The sequence below is a fragment of the Myotis lucifugus genome, unplaced genomic scaffold (assembly GCF_000147115.1).
Source record: "Myotis lucifugus unplaced genomic scaffold, Myoluc2.0 scaffold_7, whole genome shotgun sequence".
In the NCBI taxonomy this organism is placed as follows: Eukaryota; Metazoa; Chordata; class Mammalia; order Chiroptera; family Vespertilionidae; genus Myotis; species Myotis lucifugus.
This window is the reverse complement of record NW_005871055.1, coordinates 19,028,608-19,047,031: the sequence shown is the minus strand read 5'-3', so window position 1 is coordinate 19,047,031 and position 18,424 is coordinate 19,028,608. Positions and strand designations below refer to the sequence as shown.

The 18,424-nt window shown below is 40.8% G+C and overlaps 1 protein-coding gene across 1 annotated transcript in view; it reads right to left on the bottom strand.

The window, feature by feature from the left end:
• The window catches only part of NBEA (neurobeachin), a 928,080-nt gene that overhangs the window by 438,772 nt on the left and 470,884 nt on the right, over positions 1–18,424 (bottom strand). Inside the window, exon 35 of the mRNA XM_006083617.3 lies at positions 15,321–15,385. Coding sequence (XP_006083679.1) covers positions 15,321–15,385 — 65 coding nt within the window. The remainder of the gene's footprint in view (positions 1–15,320; positions 15,386–18,424) is intronic.

Sequence of the window (18,424 nt, the reverse complement as noted above, 5' to 3'; positions counted from 1 at the left end):
TGATGTTCTAGGACGTATCCAATTTTATTTAGTTTGTTATAATTTAAATTGCTTGTGTTTGACCCAAGACTCTGAGATCCCGAATTTTAAACTTAAATAATTTCTGTAATTTAATGAAAGAAAAAAGTCAATAGCAAAGGCAATGTGAGAGGTCAGACAAATTAGTCTTCCATCATCTGTAGATGAGTTAGGGGACTAAAGGCAGAACTAGCTTGTATTTAAGTTTCGCCTTTTCATAGCTTTAAAAACTTGGACCAATACTTCACCCTGTGTCTGAGTTTTAATTTCCTGTTACTGTTTCAGATGCCTCTATAAACTAGAGGAAAGAGTACATTCCCAAATTGTAAGATTATATTTTAAGATCCCATTTATTTAGTCAAGAAGACAGACTCTGATTGGAGGTGAAGTGGCCACACAGTGCAGGAGCAGATGTAATAAGTTAGTGTCACTTCCTCTGGCCCCCAAAATCTCAAAGGCAGGCACAGAGTTTCTAGTGACATTGAAAGGTAGAGTGTGGCTGGATTGGAGAAGCTCAATTTCTTTCAGTGCTGCAGTCCTTTAATAGATTATTTTAAAATCTGGAAAAATTTACAATTTTTATTTAAATTTTTTTTTTATTTTGTAATGCTTAAAAACTTTGGTTAATGAACCATTTTAATGCCAACAAGACATTACCTAATGAAAATAGCAGAACAAATGCCTTGTTGCCCTGAGAAGTATCTGACACTAACTTTTCTGCATTCCCCAAAAATACATTTTCGTTAAAGAGGGAAGACCCTTACCTCATATGGTTGTTAGGAGCAAGTGAGATTATTTGCAAAGTCTTGACATTAATTAAGAACACAAAAAAAGCAGTTGACTTTTCTAAAAGATACACATTGAAACATTGGTTATCTTTATACTCACTAGAAGCAAAAAACCCCAAAGATAATAAAAATAATATTTACCTATATGGAGCTCCATATCTGATGGGGCATCAAAGCATTTCTGCATATTCATAACTTAGGTTTGTAATAAACTGTGACACTAACCAAACTTTTTTTTTTTTGAAGTCTGACCTAATTTACTTATTCCATTAGCTGTGGAAACAGAGATGAGAACACCAGGGCACAGTGTGGTCTACGCAGCAGCCTTTCAGAGCCCTTCCATTGATGCAGAAAAAGGGAAAGTGGAATAGACATAAACTTAAAATTTTACACATACAGCTGCTAGGGAGAAATTATACAGGGAAACTAGTTATTCTCTTAAAATACTATATTTTCTAGAGGATAAAATCTATAAATTATTCATGCTTTTGGGTCAACTGATTATATAAAAAATATAATCAGACCTACATTTGTCTCAGAATAGATTCAATATGGAAATTGGGGTTTTCCTTGGGCATAAGTAGAGAGAAGAAAGATAAATATAAAGGGTAGGGTTAGAACATAAGATTGAGATTTAAGGACTTGATGTGGAAGAGCAAGAGGCATTAAAAAGTTGGGAAGAGGAGAGAAAATTAGTACTGGTTGAAAACCACCCATTTCCCCCATCTTTCTTTAGAATTAAAGTATTTTATTTCTTTGCAAAAAACTTATCAATACGAGTTTGAACAGAACTTGTCGTCTTCTTATCATATAACTTATAAAATGGAGCAAGCATCTTTTCTAAGTTTTGGTGACTTGAACTTTCATATTTCTTTCTAAGTTTGGATTAGCTTTCATTGTGTTCTTTGTACTTTCAAAGTGGTGAAATATTCCCGAGTTTCTTTAAAGTGAAGTTTTAGGCCGGTATCACTTCCTCTGGGCCATTGTCCATCTTTTTGTCACAATGACTTTCCTCATTGATGTCCATTAGTTCACCTTCTCTGAATTCCTGTGACAGCCTAGCTACCTTGCTCCAAAGGGCACAGTGTCAACATTCCAGAATTACCTATATCTCGTGTAACCCATTTACTAGTATATTCAATTAGTATCCCACTGAAGTGACTTCAGCTTGTTTTTTTATGTTCATAGTTCTTTTTTGTTTGTTTTTTCTTTATTGATTAAGGTATTACATATGTGTCCTTATACTCCCATTGCCCCTCCGCCCCCCGACTCATGCCTTCAACCCCTGGTGTCTGTCATTGGTTAGGTTTATATGCATGCATTCAAGTCCTTTGGTTGATCTCTTCCCCTTATCCCCACCCTCCCCTACCTTCCCTCTGAGGTTTGATGGTCTGATCGATGCTTCTCTGCAACTGGATCTGTTTATGTTCATCAGTTTATGTTGTTCATTATATTCCACAAATGAGTGAGATCATGTGATATTTATCTTTCTCTGACTGGCTTATTTCACTTAGCATAATACTCTCCAGTTCCACCCGTGCTGTTGCAAATGGTAAGAATTCCTTCTTTTTTTACAGCAACATAGTATTCCATTGTGTAGATGTACCCACAGTTTTTTAATCCACTCATCTGCTGATGGGCATTTAGTCTGTTTCCAAATCTTAGCTATGGTAAATCCTTTCTGATTGTTTCTGTTTTCTTGGGATATATTCCTAGAAGTGGTATTACTCGGTCAAATGGTAGTTCCATTTTTAGTTTTTTGAAGAAACTCCATACTGTTCTCCACAGTGGCTGCACAAGTCTGCATTCCCAACAGCAGTGCAAGAGGGTTCCTTTTTCTCCACATCCTCGCCAGCACTTTTCGTTTGTTGATTTGTTGATGATAGCCATTCTGTCAGGTGTGAGATGATACCGCATTGTCGTTTTGATTTGCATCTCTTGGATGATTAGTGACTTTGAGCATGTTTCATATGTCTCTTGACCTTCCTTATGTCCTCTTTTGAAAAAATATCTATTTAGGTCCGTTGCCCATTTTTTGATTAGGTTGTTTATCTTCCTTTTGTTAAGTTGTATGAGTTTGCTGTAAATGTTGGAGATTAAACACTTATTGGTAGTAACATTGGCAAATATGTTCTCCTATGCAGTAGGCTTTCTTGTTGTTTTGTTGATGGTTTCTTTTGCTGTACAGAAGTTTTGTTCATAGTTCTTACCTTCATTTCATGCTGGCTAGGTTTTGCCTATCTTTCCTTGGTTATCACATTTTCATATCAATTCATATCCTATTTCAGTTTTAGCAACATCACATTTTGTCTCTTTGCTGTACTTTACTCTTTAATCTGTTGGTTATCCACTTTGGGGAATTGTCATGTGAATTTACACTTGGAGACAAGAGGCAATATGCGTTGCTGTCTATGTTTGAACTAAATACAAATGTGCAGTGACTAATCATTGACGGACTTTGAAGAAGGGGCATGTTGGTCACTGCTCATGATGCTACATCTATTATTTACATGGGGATTTATGGATCAAATAGCCCACAACTCTTATATAATACAGTTAATATCTATCCTATCTAATAATAGAGAAACATGGTAATTAGCCGTACCTCCGCTACCCTTCCCATTGGCTAATCAGGGTGATATGCAAATTAACTGCCAACCAAGATGGCTGCCGGCAGCCAGGCAGCTTGAAGCGAACAGGAGGCTTGCTTGCTTCAGTGACGGAGGAAGCCGATGTTCCCCGCCTGCGGCTGCCGGCCTCTGAGCTTGCAGTTTGAAACATTGTTACAAATATAGAAGCTAAACAAAACCCCAGAAACCTGCTTTCAGCCAGCTGGGATCTCAGAGCTGGAGTTGAAACAGTGTTTCGATTACAGAACCCAAACAAACCTGATACCTGCTTTCAGCAGCTGAGGCCTCAGAGCTGGAGCCAGGCCTCAGAGCTAAAGCTGGCCCAGAATTTAAAAAAAAAAAAAAAAAGGACAGGTTGGGAGCTTCAGTTACCCGCCAGCCTGAAAACCGCCCTCAGCCCCTCACCCAGACTGGCCAGGCACCCCAGTGGGGACCCCCACCCTGAAGGGGGTGTGACCAGATGCAAACAGCCATCATCCCCTCATCCAGGCTGGCCAGGCACCCCCAGTGGGGACCCCCACCCTGATCCAGGACACCCTTCAGGGCAAACCAGCCGGCCCCCACCCATGCACCAGGCCTCTATCCTATATAGTAAAAGGGTAATATGCCTCCCAGCACCGGGATCAGAGGAGCCGCGAGGCCTCCCGGCACTGGGATCAGTGTGACAGGGGGCAGCGCCCAACCCCCTGATTTCCCTGAAGCTCTGGTGTGACAGGGGGCAGGGCGACAACCTCCCTATCCGCCCTGCTCTGTTCGTGACAGGGGAAGGCACCTAAACCCCCTGATCAGCCCTGCTCTGTGCCTGATAGGGGGGAGCTCCCCAACCCCCTGATCGCCCTGCGGCTCTGTGTGTGACAGGGTGCGGCGCCCCAACCCTCTGATCAGCCCTGCTCTGTGTGTGACAGGGTGCAGCACCCCAACCCCCCCCCCCACGGGACCTGCTCTGTGTGTGACGGGGTAGAGCCATAACCTCCCCATCGGCCCTGCCCTGAGTGTGACAGTGGCAGTGCCCCAACCCCCTGATCCACCCTGCTCTGTGTGTGACAGGGGGCGGTGCCCCAACTCCCCTATCGGCCCTACTCTGTGAGTGACAAGGGGGAGTTCCTCAACCCCCTGATGGGCCCTGCTCTGTGAGTGACAGGGGGGAGCTCCCCAACCCCCTGATTGACCCTGCTCTGTGCGTGACAAGGTATGGAGCCCCAACCTCCCTGATGGGCCCTGCTCTGTGAGTGACAGGGGGGAGCTCCCCAACCCCCTGATCGACCCTGCTCTGTGTGTGACAGGGTACGGAGCCCCAACCTCCCTGATGGGCCCTGCTCTGTGAGTGACAGGGGGCAGCGCCCCAACCCCCTGATTGGCCCTGCTCTGTGCGTGACAGGGGGTGGCACCGCAACCTTCCCATTGACCCTGCCTTGAGTGTGACAGGGGGCGGTGCCCCAACCCCCCAATTGGCCCTACCCTGAGAGTGACTGAGGGTGGCGCTGCAACCTTCTGATCCACCCTGCTCTGTGCATGACAGGGGGCGGCGCCCCAACTCCCCAATCGGCCCTGCTCTGAACCCGACCATTGCCTGCACCTAGGGATTGGTCCTGCCCTCTGCCACCCTGGAGCTGGCCTAAGCCAGCAGGACGTTATCTCCCGAGGGGTCCCAGACTGCGAGAGGGCACAGGCTGGGCTGAGGGACCCCCTCTCCCCCCGAGTGCACAAATTTTTGTGCACCTGGCCTCTAGTATATATATAAAGAGCCAGGGGCCATTGCAACCGAACGGATGACTGAATGGACTACCAAACAGGCTGAGTGGGGCGACAAGGCTGGCAGGGGGGTTAGTGAGGGATGAACAAACAACTGAGCAGTAGGCTGTGTGGGGTGACCAGGCCAGCAGGGGGGTTAGTCAGGGATGACAAAACGACTGAGCAGCAGGCTGCGTGGGCAACCAGGCCGTCAGGGGGGTTAGTGAGGGACGACTAAATGACTGAGCACCAGGCTGCGTGGGGTGACCAGGTCAGCAGTGGGGCAGTGAGGGATGACCAGGCCAGCAGGGGGGCAGTTGGGGGTGCCCAGGCCGGCATGGGGGGCCATGAGGGGCAACCAAGCCAGCAGGGGGCAGTTGTGGGCAACCAGGCCAGCAGAGGGGGGCTAAGGGGCGACCAGGCTGCCAGGGGGCAGTTGGGGGCGACCAAGCCGGCAGGGGGGCAGTTGGGGGTGACCAGGACTGCAGGGGAGGAGCAGTAAGGGGAAACCATGCTGGCAGAGGGGGGAGGTAGGAGCGACCAGCCCATGGGGGGGCAGTTGGGGGCAACCAGGTTGACAGGCAGGGCAGTTGGGGGTGACCAGGCCAACAGGCAGAGGCAGTTAGGGGTGATCAGGCAGGCAGGCAGGCAGGCAGGCAGGTGAGAAGTTAGGAGCCAGCGGTCCCGGATTATGAGAGGAATGTCTGAGGGGTCCCGGATTGGAGAGGGTGCAGGCTGGGCTGAGGGGACACCCCCACCCCCGTGCACAAATTTCGTGCACCGGGCCTCTAGTACCATGATAACTGACATCTGAATTCTATTGTTGGAGGGTGGTATTATTTAACTAGTTGTGGCTCTGAAACTTGTGCATTTTTCAACTGAGCAAAGCAAGGACAACATTTTGTTTCCTAATAAAAACATGGATCATCTGAATCATGGCAAACATTTGCTTGCAATAAGTAAGCTAAGAACAATAAAAACATTTTTATGTCCTTAAGAAATAAAAAATTGAGAACTATGGTAGAGAAATGAATATACCCCAAATAGGGCACTGTTCCCTCTTTTTTGTTTTTTTAATATAAAGAATTATGAGTTTTATGAAATATTACTTAATTCTTTACATGTTAAAATAATGATGCCTAGGAAAAAAAGGATATTTGAAGTTTACTGAAAAGGAAAACAAGCTCAATACACATGCATATGCACCTATATTTTAAACCTGATTTAAAATTTAAAAATCTATTTCATATAAAATCTATGATACTAAATTCTGAAATATATTTCCCTCTTGCTTGAAATCTAGCCATTATTAAGTAGCACTACTATCTTACTTTTAAGTAAATAACATTTTACTTATCATCAATGTCTAAGTCTATGAATTAGTAATATTTATGATTTATACAGTACAATTAATTTTGTAAAAGCACAAGATTTTTTTCACCTCATTCATTTACAAAACAACATATTTGATAACTTACTACATGTATAAAGTGAATAACAGAGTAATAACAAAAAGGTATAGATTAGGTTCTACATGAAAAAATGGAGAGGGAATTCCTCTTTTCAAGGAGTTTCTAGGGATTTTTTTGAAGTTCAGAATTAAAACAGAATCTCAATGCTAAGAAAAAGTTCATTACCTTTCAATTTTGGAATAAGAAACTTTTTTTTAACAGTATTTTTTTTTTTTGCCAAATCAAAGACACAAAACAAACTCAAGTAAACCAAAGCTTATTGGTTTAATCATTAAATAGTAATTGTTAAAGTAAAAGAGGATATTCAAGTTGGGGCCATATACTAATTACTAAAGAATTACACTTGGATGCAATAGGTTTCTCTTCTTCAAAACCCAATAAATTCAGTACAAATAGCAAGGCTTTCCTCCCCCTGTTTTAAAGAATACAATAAAAACTTGGAATCTTGTAAATTTTAGGTTAAATTCAGTGCTAAATAATAATACAACCTGGCTTTTGTATGAATATCCATTAATTATATCTTATATGCATTCAAAAGAGTGATAAAGGTTTATTTTAGGCAAATGATTTATTTCAAAAGATCACCCAAATTCCATAATTTAAAAAAGTCTTATTTGCTTTAAGGTTCAATTCATATTTTAATAATTTAAAATCCAATTATTATTGCCAAGACATTATAGGGAATTTTACATCCCATTAACCTTGCTTTGTTTTAATTACAAAGATTCTTTGTTAGATTCCTTTAAATGATCTAGTTTATAATTTCAGCCTGTCCTAGGGAGTACTTTAATTCAGCTGCACATTCATCAACTGGTTTTGTTCTGTTAATTATAGACAACTGCACAATTGCTTTCTCCAGCTATGATTGATGAATTATATTCAAGAGTGTAGCTGTTAAATAGGATAAACATTTATAACAATTTCCACTTAAATAATTTTATCTTCATTCCCACAAGGACAAATTAAAGACATATTCTAACAACCAAGAGAAAGTGTTTTTATAGGTTTCATTTTAAACTATTAGAAAAAATTAAGAAAAATGCTCTATGTCCAGGCCAATGAAATACAAGCATGTGCAAAGAATCTAAGCTATGCCTAGCATTTAGTAAGCACCAATGAATAGGAATCAGATAAACAGAGCAACATGTAACTATTGTACCTACATCCCAACTATCTAAATATATCTTTTGATCTGGAACTCCCAATTCAAATTCATGAAAGTGAAAGGTCTAAATTGAAAGGATATGAACCAAAGTAAAGGTGAAAGTCAGAAAATTCTAAATACCTATTATATGTAATAACAAAACAAAACAAAACAAACAAAACCCTTACAGTTACTAAGAGCCTATATCACAGCAGCTGTAATAAATGTGGTATAGATTATTTCCAACCTTCAGAGAAACTGGGCTTCTTTCTTAGGTGTTACACTATTCTGCAATGTGAGACAATGTGAGAGGAAGGTTATGTTACATGCCTAGCATCTAACAGTTGGAGAACTGGTATTTGAATTCAGTACAAATAGTAAACATATGATTTGTATTATAATAGGAACTGTGGAAATGGCCACAAAATAGTGTATTATACACTACAAATAAACGGGCACTAACACTATGGTATGGGAAGTATAAACCAGGGGAAAATTGAAGGTGCTTTGAGAACCTAAGAAAGTACCTATAATCTGGAGTAGCAATGGGGAGAGATTGGTGCTCAGTGAAGAGATTATTTTCACTAAAGTAATATAAGTAAATGTCTTAAAGTAAATGCTCATATTTTTTTGTGCTGTGGACTGTTGGTTTGGCTATTTTCAATATTCTCTTAGCTTCTCAAATATAATACCCCCCTCTCCAAATTTGCTTCATTCTCAGTAAATAGCCCTGCCTTCTTCATTGACAATGTAAGGCACCATAAAACAAAACAAAACAAAAACCCTCTGAATCCTGCTAAAACTTAAATGAGCCCTAGCGGGTTTGGCTCAGTGGATGGAGCGTCAGCCTGCGGACTGAAAGGTCCTGGGTTCGATTCCGGTCAAGGGCATGTACCTTGGTTGCGGGCACATTCTCAGTGGGAGGTGTGCAGGAGGCAGCTGATTGATGTTTCTCTCTCATCAATGTTTCTAACTCTCTATCCCTCTCTCTTCCTCTCTGTAAAAAATCAATAAAATATGTTAAAAAAAAAAACTTAAATGAAAGGCCAGTCCCTGGACTTCAGGCTCACCCGCCACATTGGCTTTTTTTCCACCAGCATTTAAAAATACTTAAGTCTTTTCTTCTAAAAAGGATATGCCACACACCCTTCCTCACCAAATTAAAAACTATATCTACCTTTAGTAACTACCCTATGAGTTTCCCCTTCTTGGCCAAACTTCTTACAGTTGTATATACTCGATGTCTATACTGGCTCTGACCCCAATACTCAAATCACCACTTTCTCAAAAGTTACTTTCTTCATTTATCTGTTCCCATAGAACCATTTACTTGCCCTTTTATTACATCAACTAGAGGTCCGGTGCATGAAAATTCGTGCACTTGGGGGGGGGGGGTCCCCTCAGTCTGCTCCCTCTCACAGTCCAGGAGTCCTCAGGGGATGTCCTACTGACGGCTTAGGCCCGCTCCCCCCGGAGAGCGGGCCTAAGCCACAGTCTGGCCTCCTTCTGCAGGAGGCGACTGGGTCAATCAGGGGAAGGCGCCACCCCCATCACCCTGCTGTTGCTGCTGCCTCTGGCCTCCCTCTGGGGGAGGCGACCGGGCTGATCAGGGGAAGGCACCGCCCCCATCACCTCGCTGTTGCTGCCACTGCCGGCCACCATGGCTGCCAGCCCTCCTCGGCCCTTGCAGCCGCTGCAGCTTTGTCCGGAAGGACATCTGGAAGGATGTCTGGGAGACGTCTGGTCTATCTGGTCTAATTAGCATATTATCCTTTTATTAGTATAGATAAGTACTTAATGAAGGATTGTTGTTCTCACTAGACTCCAAGCTCCATTAGAGCAGGGCCTGGGTCTGTACCCAGAATCTTTAGCACATAGGTACTCACCAGTATAAGTCAGGATGAAATGACCTATTATACAGTGGCTCCTTTAATCCTAACTTAACTATTGTCTTTTGGACTATTCATTCCTCCTCAAACATTCTACTCATCATTCTTTTTTTCATTCCTTCAATAAATATTTGTGATTGTGAACCATGTGCTAGGCTTTATTTCAGATACCAGGGAGATATCCACAAATAAGACACGAGTTCTTAAGGAAAGTACATTTTAGTGAGGAAGATAGACATAAAATAATGAGATATTATTAAAATGTCAAAAGAGAGTCATGTGATGAATGTGTGCTAACTCAATAAGATGGTAAGGGGAGCCTTTCTGAGAGGTGACATTTTAGCTGATTTATGAATGACAGTAAACAACCAATCACATGAAGATGTGGGGAAGGGATTCCCCACAGAAAGAGCAGTAAAGCTGATCCCCAGGTTTTTTTCTCACTCTGCAAACTCTTCCTGCACATCACATCTGTGTCCTTACTTCCCACTTACCATATACAAGCAGATAACTCTAAATCTCCACTCTAGCTATATCTTTGGAGAGCTGGAGACCCAAATTCCAAGATGCCTATTCAATGATTCCACTTGGACATTACACAGGTGCCATAAATTCAGTGTAACCCAAAGTGAAAACCTCTCTCACCCAAGCCATGCTCCTCTTTCTGTGTTATTCTAAGTAAACTATATTTATACTATAAGCCATCCAGCTATGAAAGCTAGAAATCAAGTTATCTTGGATTCCTTCATTCACCTCTTACCATCCAATATATGAGCAATTCTATTAATTAAATTTCCAAAAGATACTTCAAATGTTTCCACTTCTTCCATCCTGGTAGCACTATTTGTTAGTCTGACACCACCATCTTCATTAGAATTACTGAAACTTCAGATTGGCATCTCTGTTTCAGTCTTGACCCCCTAAAATCCATTTGCCACATTTCAAGTTATGCCTAAACCTCTTCAGTTATACTCCAGCAGCCTCACCACATCTTAGAAACCCCTTCCTGGAATGATCCTTGTCTTGAGGAATGACCCTCAACTTCTATGTGGGTAGCACAAAACTCACAATTAAGTAGCTGTTGGCTGACTAAAAATAGCAACATGTCTTGCTGTCTTTTGCCTCTTGGTTTTTGCACTAAATTATTCCCTTGGCCCGGGACTTTATTTCTCTTTTTTTTTTTTAATTTCATATAGCTATGTCATAATCATCTCTCAATTATCAACCAAGATGGCATTATGTTTGGACATGCTTCTCTTTTAGAAACCTCTTTCTTTGTAGACTATTTTTAAAGCAGTTTTAAGTTCATAGCAAACTTGAGCAGAAGATAGATTTCTCAGATACTATTTCAGCCCACAAAACCTCCCCCCACAAGTTATCACCATCTACCATTAGTTAAAAATGATGAACCTACATTAATACAGCATTATCACTGAAAGTCTACACTTTACATTAGGGTTCATTCTTGGTATCGTATATTCTACGGGTTTAGACAAATGTATGGCATGTATCCACTATTATAGCATCATATGGAGTAGGTTCACTGCTCTAAAAATCCTCTCTGCTCTGTCTCGCTCCAACCCCTAGTTACCACTGATCTTTCTATTATTGTTTCCATACTTTTGCCTTTTCCAGAATGTCATATAATTCAAATCATACAGTATATTAGCCTTTTCAAATTGGCTTCTTTCATTTAGTGATATGCAATTAAGTTTCTTCTATGTCTTTCCATGGCTTGAAAACTCATTTCTTTTTAGAACTAAGTAACAAATATTCCATTTTCTGGATGTATCATACAAATGAATGGGTATTTATTTATCCATTAATTACTGAAGTGCGTCTTGACATCCAAGTTTTGGCAATTATGAACAAAGTGAATATAAACATCTGCATGCAGGTTTTTATGTGGACTTAAGTTTTTAACTTCTTTGGATAGATATAAGCATGGCTGTTGGACTATATAGTAAGAGTATATTTACTTTTGTATGAAACCACCAGCCTGTCTTTCAAAGTGGCTGTATATTTTACATTCCCACCAGCAACAAATGAAAGTACAGTTATTCCACATCCTTACCAGCATTTGGTGTTGTCAAGTGTTCTGGATTTTGGACATTCTAATAAATGTATAGTGGTATTTCTTTGTTGTTGTAATTAGCATTTCCCTGATGATATGTAGAGCATTTTCTCATATGTTTATTTTCCATCTGTGTATCTTCTTTGGTGTGGTATCTGTTAGGTCTTTGGCCCATTTTTAAACCAGATTGTTTATATTCTTATTGTTGAGTTTTATAATGAACAACATAAACTGATAAACAAAAACAGATGCAGAGAGAGAAGCATCGATCAGACCGTCAAACCTCAGAGGGAAGGTAAGGGAGGGTGGGGGTAAGGGGGAGAGATAAACCAAAGGACTTGTATGCATGCATATAAGCCTAACCAATGGACACAGATACCAGGGGGTGAGGGCATGAGTGGGGGGGGTGAAAGGGGGGTAATGTGGGGATAAGGACACATATGTAATAACTTAATCAATAAAGAAATTTAAAAAAAAGACTTCATATTATATCCATAATATTATGTATGGATATATTATATTCACTTCATATTATATCCACTAATAAAAGCCTAGGTGGCTCTCGTGCACTCGTGTGACACCCCCACGTCATCACAAGATGGCCGCCCCCACATCATCACAAGATGTCCATCCCAGGTTGTCACAAGATGGCCACCACAAGATGGCCGGCAGGGGAGGGCAATTGTGGGCGATCAAGCTGGCAGGGGAGGGCAGTTAGGGGCAACCAGGCTGGCAGGGGAGGGCAGTTGGGGGCGACCAGGCCGGCAGGGGAGGGCAGTTGGGGGCGATCAGGTTGGCAGGGGAGGGCAGTTGGGGGTGATCAGGTTGGCAGGGGAGGGCAGTTGGGGGCGATCGGGTTGGCAGGGGAGGGCAGTTAGGCGTCAATCAAGCTGGCAGGGGAACGGTTAGGGGGCAATCAGGCAGGCAGGCAGGCGAGTGGTTAGGAGACAGCAGTCCTGGATTGTGAGAGGGATGGCCGACTGCCGGTTTAGGCCTGATCCCTGCGTGGGATCGGGCCTAAACCGGCAGTCGGACATCCCCCAAGGGGTCCCAGATTGGAGAGGGTGCAGGCTGGGCTGAGGGACTGCCCCCCCCCCTTGCATGAATTTCATGCACCGGCCACTAGTTTTAAGATAATAGTCCTTCATCAGATATATCTTGTGCAAATATTTTCTCACAGTCTGTGGTTTGCCTTCTCATTCTCTTGACAACCTCTTTCATAAAGCAAAATTTTACATTTTAATGAAGTCCAGTTAAGCACTTTTTTCTTTCATGGCTCATACGTTTGGTATTGTATCTAAAAAGGCATCACCATACCCAAGGTCATGGAGATTTTCTCCTATGTTATCTTCTAGGAGTTTTATAGTTTTGCATTTCATACTTATGTCTGTGACCCTCTTTCAGTTAATTTTTGTGCTGTTATTAAATCCATGTCTAGATTTTTCACATGCGGATGGATGTGCAGTTGTTACAGCATCATTTGTCGAAAAGACTATCATATTATACCCTGATAACCCAACCATTTGGAGAATACATCCCTCTAGATGAGATTAAGTGCCCTGCCTTAGGCTTGCATTAATTCCTATACCACCCCAATCATAGCACCGTTGTATTATTGTGTGTGCCAGTTTAATGTCTCTATTCCCAGTTCTTATAATAGTGTTTGTGATGTAGAAGATGCTGACTAGACATTTGCTGTACTAATGTATACATGATCTGTATATTTATAGCTAGTCATGTTTCAATTATTATTCCAAAATCATCTTTATTGGAGGAAAAATTTGTATGAAAATAGAAGCACATTCTAGAATGGCACAAAATGCCCTAACCAGTTTGGTTCAGTGGATAGAGCGTCAGCCTATGGACTGAAGGGTCCCAGGTTCGATTCCAGTCAAGGGCATGGTTGCGGGCACATCCCCAGTAGGGGGTGTGCAGGAGGCAGCTGATCAATGTTTCTCTCTCATCGATGTTTCTAACTCTCTATCCTTCTCCCTTCCTCTCTGTAAAAAATCAATAAAAAAATATATTAAAAAAAATAGAATGGCACAAAAATATGGTGAACATTTTGAAGGCTTTCATGGATTTAAATTTAAACAAAATTAAACTACTTTCTGTAATTCCAACCTCTTTCCTAAAATAAAACAAACTCTACCAATGAACAATAATACAGCATCAAAAGCTAAAAAACTCTGATAATAGCAAATTCTCCATCCTCTTTTTGTCTTAGACAATATTATAATCTTAAGTGTTAAAGGTTCAATTCTGTTAACTCTTCAGAGTTACTGATGACAAAATAATTTTTGTTTTTTACTTCACAGTTGAAAGAAATTAGCAAAATTGGCATGAATGTGAATTGAGAGTTTCTGTAACTGATATGACAATGAGTAAGTAGCCTGTGAATTTTTTTTTCTAGTTTTCATCACCTGAAGATGGGTAATAATTATTGTCAAATCTTACAATAATAAAGTTTTATAAGAACTACACTGTGTTGTTATGTAAACTTATTTATGTTACTTAAAAAAAACAATATTTTGTTGCATCTTTTGCTTTGCAGTGAGTCAAAAACTTATTTAAATTTTTAGAGTTACATTATTGTGACTAAAAATAATTCAAACATGGAATATCTAAATGAGAGATACTCATTAAGATTCATTGTTATAACAACAGAGGCTATTTCTTAGACTATAAAACTTGATGGGGAAAAAAACAATAATACTAAACTTATTTAAGTTACTTTAAAAATGGATTTCTCTACCATACACAAACTAATTTTCAAGGGATATGTTGTAAAATATTCTTTCATAATACCACTCCCTTGATAAAATTTTATATATAGTAAGCATTATTTATCAATCTAATTTAATTTGGTTTGAAATACAAATAAATAGATTACGCCAAATATCAGTCATTATTTCTCAAAGATTATACTATATCATAGAAGAAACTCAAGTTGCAATAGAAGCTGTACATGTCAAAATGATGACAGTTACATTTGTCTTAATGTATACACTACCAGTAAAGTTTTGGGAAAATCATAGTGAACAACTGTTTATAATAAAGAGAAAATACAATAATAGGCTCAAACATAATTTTACTTATAGCATCATTTTAATAATGGTATATATAAATTCCTAACCAGACTGTTATACTTCCTATATTTAACATCCTTCACATTTTCAGCTGGATACCAGATAGCACAGCATGTTCAGATAAAATTGTTTCACATGAGCTGAGATAGGCGGAGGGAGTCCACATGGAGCATAACACTGAAACCAGATGGAGTGGCAGATGGGACTGCAGACGGGGTTCACTTGATCTATGTAAAACAACTTTACTACTTAGTAAGATGTGGCTCCAATCTCACAAAAACTTTCTAAAGTTTGTCCCTTTATTTCATACATGCTCCTGACTGAATAAATATTTTTAACATTTTAAATTTTGTTCCTTTAAAGTTTCTGTGGTAAATTAATTAATTAAAACATTTTCTTACACATTTTTTGACCAGATGGCAGGAAAAAACAGTTGCCCAGTGGAATAAACTGTGCAGTGGAATAAAAATTGTGAAATTAATTACCTTCCTTCATTGATGAGTTCAATAAATGCAAGTCCTGCATTCTTCTGAATAGAATTTTGCCATTCCTAAAAAGAGAAACCAAACCAAGTGTCATAAAAATGAGCATGTAAAGCAAAGCAACATCTTGTTTAAGGATCATGTTGGTACTTTTAAAATAACTTCCATGTGATGATATTTCTAAATCTTTAAAAAAAATGAACAAATGTTACTGTGCTACTCATTTTAAAAGGTGCTATCGAGTTCCCACTAAATTTCAGGCTTGATGCCCACTGAAATAGAAAGTGAGATCATAGGTACAGATCACAAATTCTCAGCACAAAGTGTCCTTCTTTCCAAAAGAGACCAAATGTCCAGTGGCTATATAAGGGTTAGAAATATTGAAATAGAAATTTTAGTCCCTGATATAGAAAATTCTCACTGAGGTTATAAAATGAAAATTAGAAATAGAAACAACATATTTAGATTAACTTGTAAATGAAATGTTATAGTTACGTGTGTAGTCCAAATGACTGAAAGGCATGTAAAATGTATATAAATTCTTATAAATAGTAAATTCTTTTAAAACTTATAAAAATAAATATTTAATATTAAAACTATATCCAAATGTTATACTCTTCCTATGACATATTTAGAATATGCTTTAAATAATTTTTTTGGTTATTGATTTATCCCAGTAATTTTAATTTGGGAAGTCTTTTTTAAATGTAGCTGGTAAATTACAATTTTTGGATTAAAATTATATCCACTTCAATAGTACTGTAAGTAAATACTTCCCTAATAGATATAGATATTTATATATATATAAAAAGTCCTTATTGGTCACTTATGTCACTCATCTATAGACTTTTTTTTCCATGAGTTAACAATTAAAGTGCTGGCCATACATACCGTAGATGGTCAGCTCCCTGCCTATGAATTCAGCTCCACAAAAAGAACAGTCTCTATGATAACCCTTCACTCTATTCCTGATCACGTGCTCCTCTAAAGCTTATACACATGCTGTGAATAAATGTGGTCTGCACAAGTAGGTGTTTGGTATGTAAATATTCTCTGCTCTAAGTAAATTTATGAAGAATTATAGAAGAACAAACCACTAACCCACATTTCTCCAAGAGAGAATCAACAACTTGGGAAGAGTGATATGGTAATGCTAATATATAAAAACCCTGGGTCTGTCATGACCAGAGGCTTGACCAACCGAAAGTCAGTCCTGCAGTCAGTGCTGGGTTGCCGTAGCAACCCAGTGCTGACTGCTGAGAGGGCTGCGAATCAGGCCCAGAGAGAGGCCTGAAGAGAGAAGCAGGGTCTGATCCATAGCCTGTGTGGCAGCTGTTGATCAGCACTTGCCTCTCTCTTTCTCTCCAGGCTAGGCCAGCAGCCGCGCCTCCATTTCTCTTCAGGCCTCCACCCGGGCTGCTGATCAGCCCCACCTTTCTGATCAGGCCCCATTGATAGGCCTAGAGACGCTGACTGGTATAGAAACCGACCAATCAGAACCAAATCTGGGTGAAGTGTGAGGAGCCAATGGCTGCCTAGGGGGCGGAGCTTTTGACACTGACTGGCATAGAAACCGACCAATCAGAACCAAATTGGCTGGCAGAGGAGGGCAGTTAGGGGTGATCAGGCAGGCAGGGAAGGGCAGTTGGGGGCAAGATCAGGCCAGCAGGGGAGGGAAGTTTGGGGCAACCAGGCCAGCAGGGGAGGGTAGTTGGGGGCAAGACCAGGTTGTTGGGGAGGGCCATTGGGGGCAAGATCAGGGTGGCAGGGGAGGGCAGTTGGCAGCGAGATCAGGCATGCAGAAGAGGGCAGTTGGGGGTGAGATCCAGGCCGGCAGGGGAGGGCAGGTAGGGGTGATCAGGCAGGCAGGCAGAGGCAGGGGAGATCAGGAAGGCAGGCAGAGAGGTTAGGGGCTATCACCCCAGAGGCAGTTAGGGGTGATCGGGCAGGCAGGTAGGTGAGCGGTTAGGAGCCAGCAGTCCCAGAATGCGAGAGGGATGTCCCTGTGGGATTGGGCCTAAACCGGCAGTTAGACATCCCCCAAGGGGTCCCCGATTGGGGACGGTGCAGGCTGGGCTGAGGGAACCCCCCCCTTTCGTGCATGAATTTCGTGCACCGGGCCACTAGTTATTTTATAAAGAAAAGGAGACCTAAATGTCATTTTTAGCAAAGTGTTTTAGCTTCAACAACCTTTAACTAAAGTTTATCAAAATAATAAGATTATTATTGTATTTTACAAAGCTTATTAAATCTTTCAAATAATTTCTGTTGAAAAATTATAGAAAACTTTTCCCTACATTTTAACAAAATGACTTACTACCGCCCTAGCCAGTTTGGCTCAGTGGATAGAGCATTGGCTTGTGAACTGAATGGTCCCAGGTTCGATTCTGGTCAAGGGCATATGCCCGAGTTGTGGGCTTGATTCCCAGTGGGGGATTTGCAGGAGGCAGCCGATCCATGATTCTCTCTCATCATGGATGTTTCTATCTCTCTCTCCCTCTTCCTTCCTCTTTGATATCAATAAAAATATATTTTAAAAAATGACTTACTACCATCCTCTTAAATATTTTACATATTACCATTATATAGCCTATATTTACTGCAAACAAATAAACCACAATGTGCCAATTTATCAGGAATACTTGACATTTACTGTGATATTAGCTTAAAGAAAGAATTGATTTTTACATAACAAGAATCATGTCACTCAGAAGAGTAGATTCTTGCGGACAATTTCTTATACACAATTTTCTTTATGATGCTGCATCAAGGCTCTTTATCAGTATAAACTTCTAATATGAAGAGAATTTTTAAAGAGGATATTTCACAATGTGCATTCAGGTATTACATATGCACCCCAAATTATACTGTGTCTAAAAGATCACAGAATAAAATGTTTTTAAAAACTCTGTTCATGCCCTAGCCGGCTTGGCTCAGTGGATAGAGTGTCGGCCTGCGGACTGAAGGGTCCCAGGTTCGATTCCGGCCAAGGGCACATGCCTGGGTTGCGGGCTCAATCCCCAGTGGGGGTGTGCAGGAGGCAGCTGATCAATGATTCTCTCTCATCATTGATGTTTCTATCTCTCTCTCCTTCTCCCTTCCTCTCT